Here is a 16,207-nt window from a genome sequence, read left to right as displayed (position 1 = left end):
GCAAAAACAATGGGATAAAGAGAAAAAAGGTCGGTGGAAGTCAATTTTTGATCCACACTCCATTCCAGTTGGTGGCGGAAATACACCATTTTGTTGTTTGTCAACCACCAATAAAATTTCAAGAAGAAGAAGAACCGCATTGTAGGACGTACGTCAAGGACGTGGCGCCGTAGTGACGTTGGTGAAAATGCGTGACGCTCGTTCTCTGTTCGTCTGCTGGACGGTAATGGCGGCGTGCCGGGGATCATCGTCCAAATGGTTTTTTACCCGGGAACAGCTCGAAAACACCCCGTCTCGCCGCTGCGGAGTGGAGCCAGACAGAGAGCTGTCGTATCGACAGCAAGCCGCGAATCTTATTCAGGACATGGGCCAGAGACTTAATGTGTATCCTTCAGACGCTGATCAACAGCAGGCCCGTTTCCGTCTCTCGCTGTGACTGTTCGTGTTGCCTTCACAACTATAATTTCTATCACTTTTGTGTACCACGAATATCTGTAATAACTGTGAACTCGGCTGAAATTATCTGAGGTGGTCAATTAAACCCCCTTATGTTAGCAGCGCGCACACGTCTCGCACAGACGCTTGCTGATTAATGTTAATGTTCTACAAATGATTAACGTGCGGTTTGTATATGTACGTGTTATCTAGCTAGTCTGTCTATATATGTAACATAACAATGAGCTAGTTGTACCGTGGATTTATGTTGTTTATGTTCAAGTCACTCAGGCGCGTGACAGCACGCATCTGATGTCAGTGGCACGCGAACAGGCCGGTTCCCATAAACATTAAAGATATGAATTATGTAATTGTTTTGACTTTTTTTATTTTTTTTAATAAAAAATGATATATCAGTATTTTGGCCAACTTTTATCACTACGGAACACGAATACGTAATTAGGTCAGTAAATGGTTTAAGTTATGTAATCATACGTTTTCCTTAACTCTAAACATCAGTTCTCAACTCACAATAAATACTGCCATTGCTTACATGCACAGATTTTATATGTACCACTCTTTCTCCAAATTCCACAGAAATGTAAGTGTTTCCATCCGCACTGCCTGCATCCATTACATATACCCTTTTCAACCTAATATACACATACTCATGAATATTCATGAGTGTTTCACCTGGAGTGTAAGGATGGTCCCTCAGTGCAACTGTTAATGCAGTTTCCAAAATGAAGGTGAAATAGATACATTATAGAACACTGTTAACCACAGCTATGAACCTGATAATAACTGGTCTACCCAGCTGTGAAAACATTTTTCATCAGTTCTGGTGATCTTGATGTTTTAATTAGACACTTTAACCTAAATTTACAATTCTGTCATCAGTTACTCACCCTCATGTAATTCCAAACTCTTAAGACTTTCATTCATCTTCAAATGAAACATGAATGAAGATATTTTAATGAGACCTGTAGAAATTTCTGTCCGGCCATTAAAAGTCCATTCACCCAAAACACATGAGAACAAACCTCATTGGTTCTCGCAAGTCAAGCAAGCATGTTTGAGCTTCCGTTTAACATATCTGATGTATGTGCTTCGATCGATGTTTCTATGTGAATAAAAGCCTAAATTCAATCTTTTTATTTAAACCGATTGTCTCTCTTCAGAAGACTAAACTGCTCAAATCATAGTTTTTTATGATCTCTAGGAACTTTATAAAGTTTCAAAGAAATCTCTCAGGTTTCATTAAAAGTATCTTCATTTGTGTTTCGAAGATTAATGAAAGTCTTATGGGTTTGGAATGACATAAGAGTGAGTAAATAATGACAGAAATTAAATTTTTTAGTAAAAAAAAACTTTTAAAGTAGGCTTGCATCTTTTGACATGACATTGACATTTTTTCTTTCCTCTCTAGACCACCTCCCCAACAGCATTATTTCTGGCTGCAAAAGTTGAAGAGCAACCACGGAAACTCGAACATGTCATTAAAGTAGCTCATGCGTGTTTAAACCCCCAGGAGCCTCCACTGGATACAAAGAGTAATGTAAGTCCTGGGTATTATTATTGTTTTAATTTTCTTCTTCAATTTTCTCAACCTTTTCATCACATTGAATAATTTATGCTACACATAAGTGTGTTTAGATTCTGTCACTACAGAATTAGGCGTCTCACTAGTCAACTCCAAACAACTTGATTTTGATCAGGGGTTTCTCACCTGCCAACTGTTTTTAAAAAATCTTGTCCTCTTTTGTCATATACACCGATTAAATGTTTAGTTCTCCCAAAAATAAAAACTGTCATCATTTACTCGCCCTCAGGTTGTTCCAAAAGTTTATTGTTCATCTTCAAAAAAGAAATGAAGATATTTTTATTGAAACCTGATCAAAGATGGTTAAAGGAAGCTCAAACGTGCTTGCTGGACACATGAGAACCAATGAAGTTTGATCTTGCGCGTCACGCAAGTTCCCCTGACCATATTTGAAAGTTTTGAAGATGAACAAGTGTCTTATGGCTTTGAAACAACATGGCGTGAGTTAATGATAACAGAGATTTAATTTTTGAGTGAACTATTCCTTTAAGAATGACAGGGGGTGGCAAATTAAACAAATGCCTCTGTTATTTCTTTCCCGTTCATGTGAATCTCACAGAACCTGTGATTCCCACGATTCTCCAGCAACAATGTAAATGAGGCTTACAACTAAAAATGGACTAGTGAGACACTGACGTTAGACATCCAGTGTGTCAGTGCTGGGACAGAAATCTCATTAAATTTAATTTCTCTTGAATGAGGAAAAAAAAGTGTCTTGAAAAAGACAAGTAAAAAAATAACTGTGCGGCAAACAATTAGTGTTGCCTGTAATTGGAAGGGTGCAGAGAATTCAGTTTATGGGTTGAATATACAGAAAGACACATTACAAGCCTCGTGTAATGATTGTCTATTGAACTTCAGGCATACCTCCAGCAAGCTCAAGAGCTGGTGATACTTGAAACCATAGTGCTGCAGACTTTAGGTAAGTCTATGGAAGGAGGTTTCTTTCAACTGAATATTAGTGAACTTGCTGACAGTGGTTCACCTCTGGAAAAAAAAACATTTTACTCGGAGTATTTGCCTGAAAAGTTGTATCATTATGACTAAATTCACCAGAATGGTGATTTTAAACCTTTTTGCAAACGTGCAGACATTTGATGATCCATTTGTGCCTTTTGTATAATAAAAATCCCCAAAATCATTAAGTATTGAATGTGTGTGGATCCTGCTTTTTTTCCATGTGAAGTCATTACGATTTTTACTGATCTGCGCAACCTAAGTGGGGGATGAACGCAGTGATTTCACATTTTTTTGAAACCTTGTTGCAAAGAAACCAAATTGATTTTCAGTTAATCTGGGATGTTATTTTGCCACATGATACATGGGTATCATCTCAATAATTCTGCATCATTTTAAAGGCTTTGTTCTAACTAATGCATGATTATCTTTCATGATCCACAGGTGTTGAAAGCAGTTTGATTCAGCTGTGAATGAAATTCATGTGCTTTATATTGCAGGCTTTGAAATAACAATTGAACATCCACACACTGATGTGGTGAAATGTTCCCAGCTAGTGCGAGGTATAGACTTTCCTTCATATGCTCACTGCAATCAACTTTAGATACAAAACAGTGCTTGTTTAGTCTTTGAATCAAACTATTGGCTTTTGTGTTATGGCTAAGCATGCCGTTCTTGGAGAGGTAAATCTCACTGTATTGAGCGTAACTGGGTCTCATTCTTACTCGCGTGTATAGTTTGACTCACTCTCATTCTTTTGCCATTCTCTCTCTGTTTACTTTCACAGCAAGCAAGGATCTGGCACAGACTTCCTATTTCATGGCTACCAACAGGTTGTTATCCAGAACCTCATTTGTTGCACTGTGACTGCACACTATAGCTTCCTTTACTGCAGGTTACCCTACCAGTGTCCAACACCCTCCTTGCACCGGTGGCTACTGGGACGCCCCCCCCCTCTCAAACATGCCCTCAGAGCAGGGTGGGGAGGGGGTTCGGTGGCACCGGCCCCGGTTGCAGTGCGGTGTATTGTACGGGGGATCATTGTTGGCACAGAGGGGTTGAATGCACAATGTGAAGTGTAGTGGTGCTCTTGAACCTCACGTTTGCTCGGTTACAGGAGTGCATTTGTCTAAAAAAAGACACTTTGGTAGCCTGAATAGCAGCTAAAGATTACACAGATGTAAACATTACATAGAAGTCTTTATGGTAAGTACCCAGACCCCTTTGTTTTTTCCTATGATTTTGTTATTCTCAAAGTGATAATTTAACCTTTGTTTTGGTCTTTCGTATTCAAACTATTTAGAAGTACTTTTTTTTTTTTTTTGGCTTATTACAATTTTTTTTTTTTGTCATTCACTGCCTGACTTGATTTTGAGATACAGACATCTGTCGTGCTTCCATTGTGAAATACCTTTGTTTTAATGCAAATAAACCCATTAAGGACCGATTTAATTAAAAATAGTTGTTTCATTTGGCTATGTATTTTTATACCCATTACAATCCTGAAAAATTGTTGGTATCAGGTGTGTAACAAAAGGTCCTTAAAGGGTGTAGTCATCATTGTAATTTAATCAAATTGAGGATTTTTTTGTCTGTTTTTGGTCTCCCTCATTGTGTAGTTATTGTCTTAATTATTTTTAAATCAGGTTACCTTTCATTAGTGTTTGCCCCCTTGTTTGCATAGGGATACTGCAGCATTGTATGTGATGTCTGAACATGGGACTAGAGCGGCATATGCTCAACACATGGTCTGCATATAATGTGGCCATTGAGGTTTTTTTTTTTTTTTTTTTTGGGCCTTTGTTTTGCCCTCAAAGGACGTGGACTTTACAGTTTTTGAAACTGAATTAACAGAACTTGATTGATAAATCAAGCATAGTTTTGTATGGCCAATGTGTCCGATGATGGATGATCTTATAATTTTTATTCCCTTGTGTATTTTCCTTGCATTTTTTTATTCTTTTGAATAAAAGTAGAGGCTGTTTTTTAGGTCTTTTTTAGACCTAGTTATCACCTATAATGCAATGAATGTTGCAGTCATCATTTGTTTGTCTTTGTTCCATTAGGATTTAAAGGCTCCTCTTACCCCATGTCCAAACATTGATTCTGTTCTGTAGCACAGGGTTACCATCCAGCTTTGACTGAGGCTTCAGTTTATTATTTGTTTCAAATGTCAGTAAAACACTACTTTGTTCAATGTAAAACTGTTAAAAGATCACTAAAAGATTGTTAGCATTTTGGTAGAGGAATCTTTGATTCCTCATGGCTTCTTCAGGGACTATTGATGCAGTTTAGATGCATTTCCTTTTAGTAACTACTTTCCACATTAAAATACTAACATTGTTTTTAGAGATGTAGGCAAGTTTACAGAGATTAAATAATAAGCACTTGATGAGGCCAAACAGTCAGCCCTGTTTTGTTTTTCATAACATGGGCTTGCAATTTGGTAAATACGGATGGTAACCATATGCTTGTTTGCTTTACTGTTCCCTATGATTCTGTTGACTGCAGGCTTTTACGCCTGTTATTGAATGTACAGTATTATGTCAATAGTGTCAAGTTTATCCTTGATTGAGTAACAACCCTATTATTCTTTTGCTTGCACAGATTTAATTTCACAATGTATAACTGATTTATAGAACTTGTAGAATTTTCTACTGCTATTCTAAACTTCAAATGTAGGGATGATAAAACTGATCAGCTGCTGATCAGAATTGGCTGACTGCACTCCAACATTAGGCCTTGTAGACCATTTCCTCTTAAGCCAATCTGTTTCTTTACATGGATAACATGTTCAGGAAGTTCTGCTTGAATTTTTTTTTTTCTGACCATTTCAAATTTTTGATTGGCGCATCCCTTCTCATGTTGTCTTTTGCCATTCAGTTTGTACCCTTTGTAAACTACTGTCTACCTTAATTGCATGGTGCTAAATCAAGTAGTTTTTGAACTGTGCAGGTAAATTTTGGAAGTGTTACTCACAATTGGGGAATATCTTAGTGGCTTCAGTGCTTCCTTAATAATATTCTCTAGATGTTAAACACTGCCTTCTGTCCGCTCAGTGACTGATCGTTTTGTGCTTTCTTTGTTGTTGTTTTTTCTTCCTCATGCTGCTCTTGCAGTCTGCACCTCACCACCTTCTGCTTGCAGTACAAGCCCACAGTTATCGCCTGCGTCTGCATTCACCTGGCCTGCAAGTGGTCCAACTGGGAGATCCCTGTTTCCACCGATGGAAAGCACTGGTGGGAGTATGTGGACAGCTCAGTTACACTTGAACTTCTTGATGGTAAATGAGCATTCTCCTAAATTACCATATATCATTTGGCTCATTTTGCCCTATTTGTTGTGTAAGTCACCCATAAATTATATTCATTCAAATTTTGTTGTAGAACTGACCCACGAGTTTCTGCAAATATTAGAGAAGACACCCAGCAGGTTGAAGAGGATTCGTAACTGGAGGGTAAGTGATTAGACTAGATGAATCATGCATTTGGTGTCTTTAGATTGTTTAATTTGGATAACACATAGTTGTTGTTGTGTTTATTTCTAGGCTACGCAAGCTGCTAAGAAGCCCAAATCAGATGGTCAGGCCTCAGACAGCAGCTCTTTAGCGGGACCTTCATTAACCCAGGACATGTCCTTGATGGATGCCCTTCCTGGGGTTTCTACAAATACAGCTTTCTCCAAAGCCTCCACGTCTTTCCCAGTGACCCTGCCAAGCAACTCAAGCAGCAGTCTTTCTCTTGATTCCATTGCCAACATGCAGGGAACTTCATACACGTACACCGCCCCCAGTGACTGGCCTCAGGACCAAGTACACTCAGACCAGTATTCTGTCAAACAACTTCCCCCACACAGTTCTATGCACCCACACCGGCCTGACAAATGTGCAGAGTTAAACCCTGCCAAACACGAACATAAGGCCAGTGGTGGGGCGAAGCACCAGGCCGCGACCTATCCACCACCTGCAGCACCCACACAGAAGATGTCTCTGGACAAGTACAGGGAGAAACACGCTGGTGAGATGGCAGTGCAGAAACGCAGGCAAGAGCAGCAGAACGTGGAGACTGAGGTCTATGGTGCTCCAACACAGACGGATCACCGGAAACACCTGCCCCAACTCAAGGACAAGCTCCAGGACAAACGCGAGAAAGGGAGCTCTTTAAAACTGCGTCTTCCGGTTCCCTCCCAGAGCGAAAAGGAGGGATCAAGTAAGGAGGAGCTAAACATGAAAATAAAGGTGTCCTCTGAGCGACACAGCTCCTCTGACGAGGGTGCTGCAAAGAGCAAACATTTCAGCCCGCTTGTGAGCAAGGAGAAACACAGAGACCACTCAGCCCATCGTCACCATCACAAACACGGCCACTCACACACGCACACGCATAGCGGCAACGGCAGGAGCAGCCTTGAGGTACCCGCATCTGGTTCGGCCCTTCGGAGCCCAGTAGGTTCCAGTGGTGATGGCACAAGCTCTGCTTCCAGTTCCTCACGTAAGAGGGTGAACCCCGACGGCAGCCACAATCACCACTCTAAAAAGAACAAAAGCTCCAAAGGCGGTGCAGGTAGTTCCTCTCATTGTTCCTCTGTTCAGCAGTGTGTGTCATCTCACAGCTCTGTTCTTAACCTTCCCTTCCCCCCTCCCCCTGTCACATACCAGGTGGGCTACGGACATCTCAGCACCCTAGTGAAACTGGACAGGAAACCAGTGGAGAGCCATGGCCCTGAGGGCTCCTGCCTAGCTAATGGCCAACACACAGACTACAGATACTTTTGACATGCTTGATTCGCTATTAAGTGCCCAAGGAATGGACTCCTGAACTGATAGGAAAGAGGATAAAATATAAGAGAAAGTCAAGCATAGATTTCATTATTAGAATGAGGAAAAAAACAGGAATGTGAAGAGTAAGAGAAAGAAAATAAAAATGCTTCCCGATCTTCTGGCAGTTCGGTTCAGTCTCGCCATCTCTGTATAACTGCTGCTTTCCTCAGTATTCCTTCACGAGCAGTCTGTATGTATGCGTGAGCCAGTATACGAATGTCAGGGCCATTATAGTAAAAAAAAAAAAAAAAACTTTTCATGATAAAAGCATAATGAGTGATGAATGTTTTTGCCACAATGAAAATTTGTAAGACTGAAAGTACCCTCTAAAATGACTGACGCTCCTCTCATTTGTTAAACAAAGTTAGTAGAAAGAATGCAGAATCAAGATTTAAGTTCCATAGTTCCTTGAATGTTTCTTTGTTTCCTTTCCCCTCATCTGATACCTTCTATATGAACTGCATGTTTATAATGAAAGGGACGAGATAGTTGTTTACAGATTGTGAAGAAAAATTTACATACATTCTCGTATGTTAAAAGCTGTACCATAACTTCTCAGGTTTGGAGCTGCTTGTGTATATATATATATATATATAGGGGTAGGGGGGATTTTGTGACTCAGTGTTAGAATCTATCATTGGCATCTCTAGCGCAGCCTTCCAGTGCTATCAGGAGAGGGTGAACTAGCAGGCAATCCACACCCTGCCAATTACCTGGCATGTTGTCAGAGGCCATGCAATTTGTACCTTTTTTGACCTGCAAGATGACCTTAAGCTGGATGCCAAAGGCTGTGCCTCAAAAAGTATAGTTCTATAAAGTTTACATAACCTTCGCTGTGAAGTGCATTTTATATATTTCTTGGCTTGAAGCAGTAGCCTATTTGTGCAACTCTGTAAGTCAGTCAAAAATGACCAGAAATATAGGTGGGTAAAAGGAGATTGAGTTCATTATCACAGTGCTGACCCAAAGAGATCTGGGCTTTCACAGGCCCTCAACATTATTTCTGAATATGGATGAATGGTTTTGATCATTTGATTTTGATTCTTTTTAGTGTGAAGCTATTGGTAAATGAGGCCAGCATTGTACACACCATGATTTTACTTTGGATCACTGAATTGCAGTTGGATAAGGCAAGTGCAAACTCTGGCTTTTTTTTTTTTTTTTTGCCTTGCAGTTGGATAAGGCAAATGCAAACCCTGGCACTTTTTTTTTTGTCTTTTCCCAATTTTATTTAGATTTAATAATAAATTCCATGGTTTCCACTACCTTAACCTCAGTCTTTATGTGATCATTTATTGTGTTAAGAACTTATTGGCACGTTTGTCAAATAACTATTTACAGATCTTCACTGTTATTTTATGAATTAGATTTTTCTCCATGTTAAATTATGTTGGGTCACAGTATCAGTTTGCTTTGTATCAAGGTTTTTAAAAGTTACTTTTTGATTTGGTGAATCAAGTTTTCAGTTCATTGGCCTATTGCAGGCTTGGCTGTGATGAAAGATGAATGGATGTCCTAACAGTTCCTCTGCTGAAGGTCGTTGCTTTGGATCTCTGCAAAGAGGAAAATTGTTCCACTGTTACAAAACACCCAAGATAATAATCTGGGGAGATTTTACAATAATATACAATAGATTTAAAAAAACTCCTTAGCACAAAATAACCAGAGCAAATATTTCATTTTTGAGTAAAAGCAAATTACCTGGTTAGGCAAGCCTTGACAAAGCCATTTGCATTTGTAGAGAAGTCATCAGACAGAGATGGCATTAAGCCCTTTTGAGCCCCAATGTAAAAAAGAGCTGCCATCTTGTTCATGTGTGCGAGGGGTGGCTTTCCTGTGGCCATTTCAAACACAGTACAGCCAATGCTCCAGATGTCTGATTTTCGTCCATGACCTGTCTCACTTATGACCTCTGGTGCCATCCAGTATGGGGTACCATGCACAGACTTCAGAACGTCACTCTTACTTCCAGTTGAAGTCTGAAGACAGCTAAGACGGCGAGCACAACCAAAGTCGATTAGCTTGATCAATCCGTTGGGCATAAGCATAATGTTGTTCCCCTTCAGATCTCTATGGATGACCCTGTTAGCATGAAAATAGGCAACACCTTCCAGAATTTGTCGAGTGTATAGAACGAAGACCTTCTCTGGCAAAGGTCCGAACCGGCTCAGGATATTTGAGATTGACCCACCTGGAACATACTCCATGAAGATGCTTACAGTATTCTCACAGAGAGCTGTGCCCAAGAAACCAACAATGTTAGTGTGATGAAGGGTCTTAAGAAGATCCACTTCTCTCTCCAAGCATTCATACTCTTTTTCTGCCATCTCTGAAGTTGAAGCATCCAGTGCCACCTGTTTTACTGCAATCAGCTGACCTTGACTGGTTAGCCCACAATACACCTATGAATAAAAAATGTAAACATAGCTTTGTAATTGATTATGCTTGGAGAACATTTTGAAAATCATAATTGTTTATACTATAGCTAGGAAGAGTGCTTTAAAATTACTTAATTTAAATACCTACCGTTCCATAAGCTCCTTTACCCAGAACCTCTCCTTTTGTCCATGTGATAGCATCATCTGAGCAAGATCCATTAGAGTAATGCAGTTCACCTGAGGACACACCCTGATGAACAACAGAAACTCACTGTGATGGCCCATATAATACTGCAGGGGTAGCCATCCCTGCTCCTGGAGAGCTACTACCCTGCAGAGGTGTGTTGAAGCAGGGTTGGTGTCGGAAATCTGCAGGAAGGTAGCTCTCCAGGAGCAGGGTTGGTTGACACTATGTACAAGTGAAGTATGTTAGAATGTTACCTCATTTAAAAATGTCTTAAATTTTGAAGGCAAGTTATGTTTGAACTCTGTGCTATCTTCCTTTTCAGTCTTGAGTGTTTCAACGTCTCTTCTCTCGAGTGAGATCAACTCCTCTGCCAAAGACCTCAGCAGGTCATCTGTGAGAGGTCCATCACCAACCTCCTCTAGAAACCTGTGGTACAAAGGTGACGCCGTTCCGTCACTTGTCCAGGTATTGATAAGGGGCTGCGATGGCAATTTGGTCTCGCATGATATTTCAGGTTCACTTTTGGCACTTGCATCAGTTGGAGTTTGTTCTTGAAGTATTATTTCCTTTATGAGACTTGTTTTGGATACAGTGTTGGAAAGTACTTCCTCAATCACTGATAGTATGGAAGTATATTGTCTTTCTGCACTTGAAATTTCTCTTCCATCTCCCTCGATGTGCATTTCAGATTTGTTCTGCTGGACAGTTCCACAAGCAGAGGTTACAAGGACATGGCATTTATTCTCTGGAGAAGGTGGGCGTTTCTTTATCCCTTTGGTAACATTATCCCTCCGCTTGAGCTGCCTGCATTTAGCTCGACTGGATCTCTCTGATTGAGCTTGTTTCCTTCGGTTAACCTCCCCTCTTTTTTGGCCCCTTAGTTTTCCATTGATCTGACTTTTAACTTGACGTGCTGTTTGGACCTGTCTGGTTCTCTCTGCAGAACTGTCTGCTTTAAGATTCTCATAAACTGGAGTCGCAAACATTTCGTAGATTGCTGGGCCTTCATCTCCCTGACTGATCTTCAGAAACATGTCATTGTAAGTGACATAATCCACAGCAGACTTTGCTCGCTGTATTGGTCCTGTTGCTGGCTTTTTGGATGCTCTTGCACTACTCTGATCTCTGTGAAGTTGGTTTTGACTGTTATTGCTTGCTTTATCATCACTCGACTTCATGTGTTGAAAAGGTTCAGAGACCAACCTTGTTGCAGTTTTTTTACAAGCCATTATAGGTGCTCTTGGCAAATATTTGTTAGTAGTCTCTCCTGCAATAACTATGCTAGTGGGTTTACTTTCTCTGAGTTGCTCCTTTGAGTGATTTGGTGAATTTATCCTATTCCTTGTGGTTTTAACAGCACTTTGTTTTCTGTGTGCCAGAACATTGAATGACTGATTTGTCTGAATAGATGTTTTGCCTTTACTGGCATTTCTCTTGATCATCTTAATTGGTTTGTTCTTCTCATGTGAAGTTTGTTCTACTACACCAGTATCCACAGCGGTGAGGTGTTTCTCACCTGCAACAGAACAAGATTCTCTGACTGTAGGTATTTGTCTGATTATGTTTTTGGGTGCTTCAGAGACCGAGCAGCAGTTCATAGTTGGAGAGTTTTCAGTTGTTTTGGAAGACTTGCATCTTATTTCATCCTTGACTTCCCTAACAGTCAATGATTTGATAGATGTGTAGCCTTTCTTGTTGTCTGAAATTACATTATCGTTTGTAGTATTGTGTATTACAGAACTGACTAAATCCTGAAAATCCAAGTAGGTCCCCAGTTCCAGATTGAGTGACTTCTCTAAAACATGTATTTTGTGTGTATCTTGAGGCACAGTCTCATCCTCTTCTTGGCTACTACTGCTGCAGGAGTTGCTCTCTTCACTGCCTGCTCGGGTGCCTCTGGATCTTCTGGAAGACGGCCTGGAGATCCTTTCCAGTCTTCGTCTGGACTGTGATGAGATGGGCAAGATGCTACTTTGTTTTAAGAGAAGTGGGTGCTCAAGATTTGAACATGCAGAGCCATCCTGGTGTATATTGTCCAGCGGAGCAAGATGTTTGGGTGTCTTTGAACATAGAGTAGGTAGTGTCTGGAAATCACAGCACAACAATCAAAAGGGTATTAAAGGCAAGACTTTTTGCATTTATTGAAATGTAAAAAAAAAAAAGCATTGCCTTACCTTTTGTCTGTTATCGTCATCCCCTGTGTGAGCACCTCTAAGCCCTGTAGTGAATTGGAAACTTTTATTATATGGTTTTCTTTCATGTTATAACCTCCTCACCAATGCTTTTCTTTCATTACAATCAAAGCTGCACACAGACACTAAAACTTAAAAGTAGAGTTGCCTCTAGTTACATTAAGTAAATTAAGAATGTGTCCTGACTTTTGGTGACTCAGCAACCACAATATAGGCAACATGTGTTTGTTTGAAAACTACCCCTTGAGCATCCCGTAATCCTCTTTCTTATGGATTGTACAAAGTATTAGTGAAGGTCTCCTCTAATACTTAGTCTTCTGATGACAATATACCCTAAATTCCTTCATTCATTCTCAGACTATCTCTACAGCTGATCTGGTGAGAATCTCTCCACAGGCAAGATTCTGGGGTAAATGTAACTCTGTCAGGATTATGTTCTCTAAGATGGTGGCTTCTTCATTCTCTTTTAATCCATTCATTTTCTAACTGTAGTGCAAGCTTCTGACAATACAAGTAGATGTCTCCTTGATCACAGATTATCCTAATAACAGACTCCATCTGTGGATCACAAAAATGATCAACACTGGCACTGCTTCCCTTCTTGTTCATCATAAGCACAGTCCTTTTCTATTTTTGTGTTACTTGTAGATGTTCTTTGGAAACTCTTCCAGTCTCATCAGCAAGAGGATTTAATGGTGGATTTCTTGGAAACCGCTGAGACTAGGTAACACTTAAGGTTATCTGGTCTGTTTGGGGAGCAATATCAGCTCTTTTCTGTGATTCTGACAATAAATCCACAAACACTTTTGTACATCTTCACACACCCAGTCTGGACTGCATGCTACTTTCCTAAAGGGTTGTTCACACTGCACCGGCAGATGCCGGGCAACAATGAACAACACCAGATTCTGTCACTGCTTAGGCGTTCTATGACCTGACAAATGCTGATAGAACATGTTCAGTCAGTGAAAACAAACGGTGACCAACAGCAACAGACGCTGACAGGGGTAACGCATTGATCCGACTAAACCTGACAAACATGTCTGTTGGCATTGGTCAGCATCTATCAGTGCAGTGTGAAATAGCTTTAACCTAGTGGACCCAGTTACATTTTGGTTGACTGTGCTTGTTTATTCACTGAAATCTGTCAAACCACATTATGTATCTAATTTTTTTAATGCAATTCTTTCACAATAAACAACTGTCTATACTTACTGTTATGAATGTTAGCCCGTGCTTGCAACAGCGCACTTGCATCAAGAAGAGGGTCCATTAGCATTGGAGCAGACTTACTGAGCTGAGTGATATGAGCAGCAGGAAGAACAGGCATTGAGGAAGAAGTCAAACTGAGTGATGGATGCAAGGACCTTATTTTGCCTTTATCTTTTCTGTCGTTCCATAGGCTGGGCAAGGATGAAGTTCGACTGAGTGAAAATTAATTTACATTAGCATGTTCACATTTTTCAAAGCATTTACAAATTATCTATATTGGTAACACTTTACAATAAGGGTACATGAATAGTCATGTATACTTATACCTGAATTAATACTTAATTAATCATATACTACTGATTATTGAAGGCATTAACTAATCCTGAACTAAAGAAGAGCTATCCTTAACTACGACTGGAGTCATATGGATTCATGCATGAATAACAGCAGCCTTGTTAGTACATGTATGATAGTCAATGCATTAATTAACATTTAAGGGTAAACTAAATCAAACAGCCTCTTTACGAAGGAATAAGTACTCTGGCTTTGACATTTAATTCTAACATAATGAGCTTTTGACATCTGCAGATTTGTTATAAACTTTACTGTGTGGCAAAGGATTAGTTATTATTAACTACCCATAAACTAATAGCAACATCAACTCAAGGTTTGTTAATACATTATTTTGCCGTGACTTTACTTAAGGGGGCCCAACCATAATTAATTCACTGTTAACTTCTTACTAAATTGCTAAATTCAGCTCATGATTTATTTTATACTTAATATCAAACACGTGTACTAACACAACGAGTATTGAGCCCAGTTAAGGGATGTTGTATGGCTTTTCAAGAAGTCAAGAGAGCGGTGGTACAGGATCATCACGGCCTGCGTCTGGATGGAGAGTGAACTGTACTGACGCCCAGCAAATGTTCTGAACTTACCTGCGGTATGTTTCTAGTTTGGCCATTTCTTTCGGAATTGTTCTACAAATGTTCTTAGTGGGTTTTGAGTTTTTATTTTTTCCTAAGCTGCGTATAAGTCGCAGTAGAGTGAGTTTAAAGAGAACAACACAAAACAGACAAGATCAGTTATTAGTTTAGTATATTCTATGCTTGATGAGGAGGATCAACTAATCCTTTGCCTCCCGGTGAAGTTTATAACAAACCTGCAGATGTCAAAACCTCAAATTATGTTAGAATTAAATTATTTAAATTTATTTCAAAATCAGAGTACTTCTTATTCCTTCCTAAATAGGCTGTTTGTCTAATTAATGCATTAAAGGGGTCATATGATGCGATTTCAAGTTTTCCTTTCTCTTTGGAGTGTTACAAGCTGATTGTGCATAGATAAGATCCCTGAAGTTGCAAAGACTAAAGTCTCAAAACCAAAGAGATCAACATATTCTGTTACACCAAATACACCAAATAATGATCTTTAAAAAAGCATCATATGACCCCTTTAACTATCAAACATGTACTAACATGTAGTTAAGGCTCCCGTTATTCATGTGTGAATCCATATGACTCCAGTCGTAGTTAAGGATAGCTCTTCATTAGTTCATGATTAGTTAATGCCTTCAATAATCATATGATGAATTAAGTATTAATTTAGGTATTGGTACATGATTATTCTATCCTTATTGTAAAGTGTTACCACTATGTCTTCTTTTGAAACATGCTGAATGTTTCTTAGCAGTAAGGGCAGAGTTAAATCTTCCTTAGACAAGTTTTCCTCTCTCTCTCTGTGTGGATAATAGTACACCCTGGAACCATAGTCTTATGCTGACAATGGCTTGATCCTGTAACTGTACTCCTCTGTACGGTCTTTGTGTAGAAATGAGAGAGCCACTGCATGGACAGGAGGTTTCATGCAGGCAAATTGTTTGTGAGGACAGTTTGTGCATTTTACGTTTACACAGCTGCTGTTGGTGGTGTTTAAGTGTGATTTTATTTTATTTTTTTATGCATTTAACAGACACTTTTATCCAAAGCAACTTACAGTGCATTCAGGCTATACAATTTTTACCAGTATGTGTGTTCCCTGGGAATTGAACCCACGACCTTTTGCACTGCTAACGCAATGCTCTACCACTGAGCCACAGGAACACTCTCAATGCACTACCTGTTACCATGTTTATCTGAATGCTAATTTAATTTGATGAAGATGTGATGAATGGATGTGTATGCGGTCAGCTGGCTAACCTGCTTCGTTTCCTCTCATCTCTGCCATCTTGTCTGATGAATATCTTTGGCTCCATCCAACCCTCAAAGCAAATCCTGTTATCTGCAGACACACAGCCAAATACACTGGGTGAAAAGAGTCATGTAAAAGGGGCCCCATGGTTATGCTACTGCACCAACATAAAAACTCACAACACCAACATTACTCAAGGATGAGATGAAATGAGAATTATCTAATGGAATAAAT

The 16,207-nt window shown here is 39.7% G+C and overlaps 2 protein-coding genes across 2 annotated transcripts in view; one reads left to right on the top strand and one right to left on the bottom strand.

Annotated features, from left to right (window-relative positions):
* The first annotated feature begins 147 nt into the window (after positions 1-147).
* On the top strand, positions 148-8,973 carry LOC107658298 (cyclin-T2-like). The gene is made up of 10 exons (XM_016446828.1): positions 148-384; positions 955-1,036; positions 1,865-1,993; positions 2,900-2,960; positions 3,496-3,558; positions 3,783-3,828; positions 6,115-6,278; positions 6,382-6,452; positions 6,543-7,554; positions 7,650-8,973. The coding sequence occupies exons 1-10, from the start codon at positions 188-190 to the stop codon at positions 7,715-7,717; spliced, it is 1,893 nt and encodes a 630-aa protein (XP_016302314.1). The 5' UTR covers positions 148-187; the 3' UTR covers positions 7,718-8,973.
* A 12-nt stretch (positions 8,974-8,985) lies between these two features.
* Positions 8,986-16,207, bottom strand: part of LOC107658294 (serine/threonine-protein kinase STE20-like) — a 10,939-nt gene continuing 3,717 nt past the window's right edge. The window contains exons 7-13 of the mRNA XM_016446812.1: positions 15,982-16,063; positions 13,784-13,992; positions 12,551-12,594; positions 10,631-12,460; positions 10,338-10,439; positions 9,513-10,213; positions 8,986-9,364 (exon numbers count right to left, since the gene is read on the bottom strand). Coding sequence (XP_016302298.1) covers positions 9,274-9,364; positions 9,513-10,213; positions 10,338-10,439; positions 10,631-12,460; positions 12,551-12,594; positions 13,784-13,992; positions 15,982-16,063 — 3,059 coding nt within the window. The 3' untranslated portion in view covers positions 8,986-9,273. The remainder of the gene's footprint in view (positions 9,365-9,512; positions 10,214-10,337; positions 10,440-10,630; positions 12,461-12,550; positions 12,595-13,783; positions 13,993-15,981; positions 16,064-16,207) is intronic.

This window comes from Sinocyclocheilus anshuiensis, unplaced genomic scaffold (assembly GCF_001515605.1).
Source record: "Sinocyclocheilus anshuiensis isolate Anshui unplaced genomic scaffold, SAMN03320099.WGS_v1.1 scaffold263, whole genome shotgun sequence".
Taxonomy (NCBI): Eukaryota; Metazoa; Chordata; class Actinopteri; order Cypriniformes; family Cyprinidae; genus Sinocyclocheilus; species Sinocyclocheilus anshuiensis.
This window is presented reverse-complemented; position numbering and strand designations above follow the sequence as displayed.

Coding starts and splice junctions, on each gene's coding strand:
- LOC107658298 (XM_016446828.1), top strand. CDS start 188: ATGCGTGACGCTCGTTCTCTGTTCGTCTGCTGGACGGTAATGGCGGCG. Junction 1,994..2,899: donor CACTGGATACAAAGAGTAAT/GTAAGTCCTGGG, acceptor ATTGAACTTCAG/GCATACCTCCAGCAAGCTCA. Junction 3,559..3,782: donor ATGTTCCCAGCTAGTGCGAG/GTATAGACTTTC, acceptor TTACTTTCACAG/CAAGCAAGGATCTGGCACAG.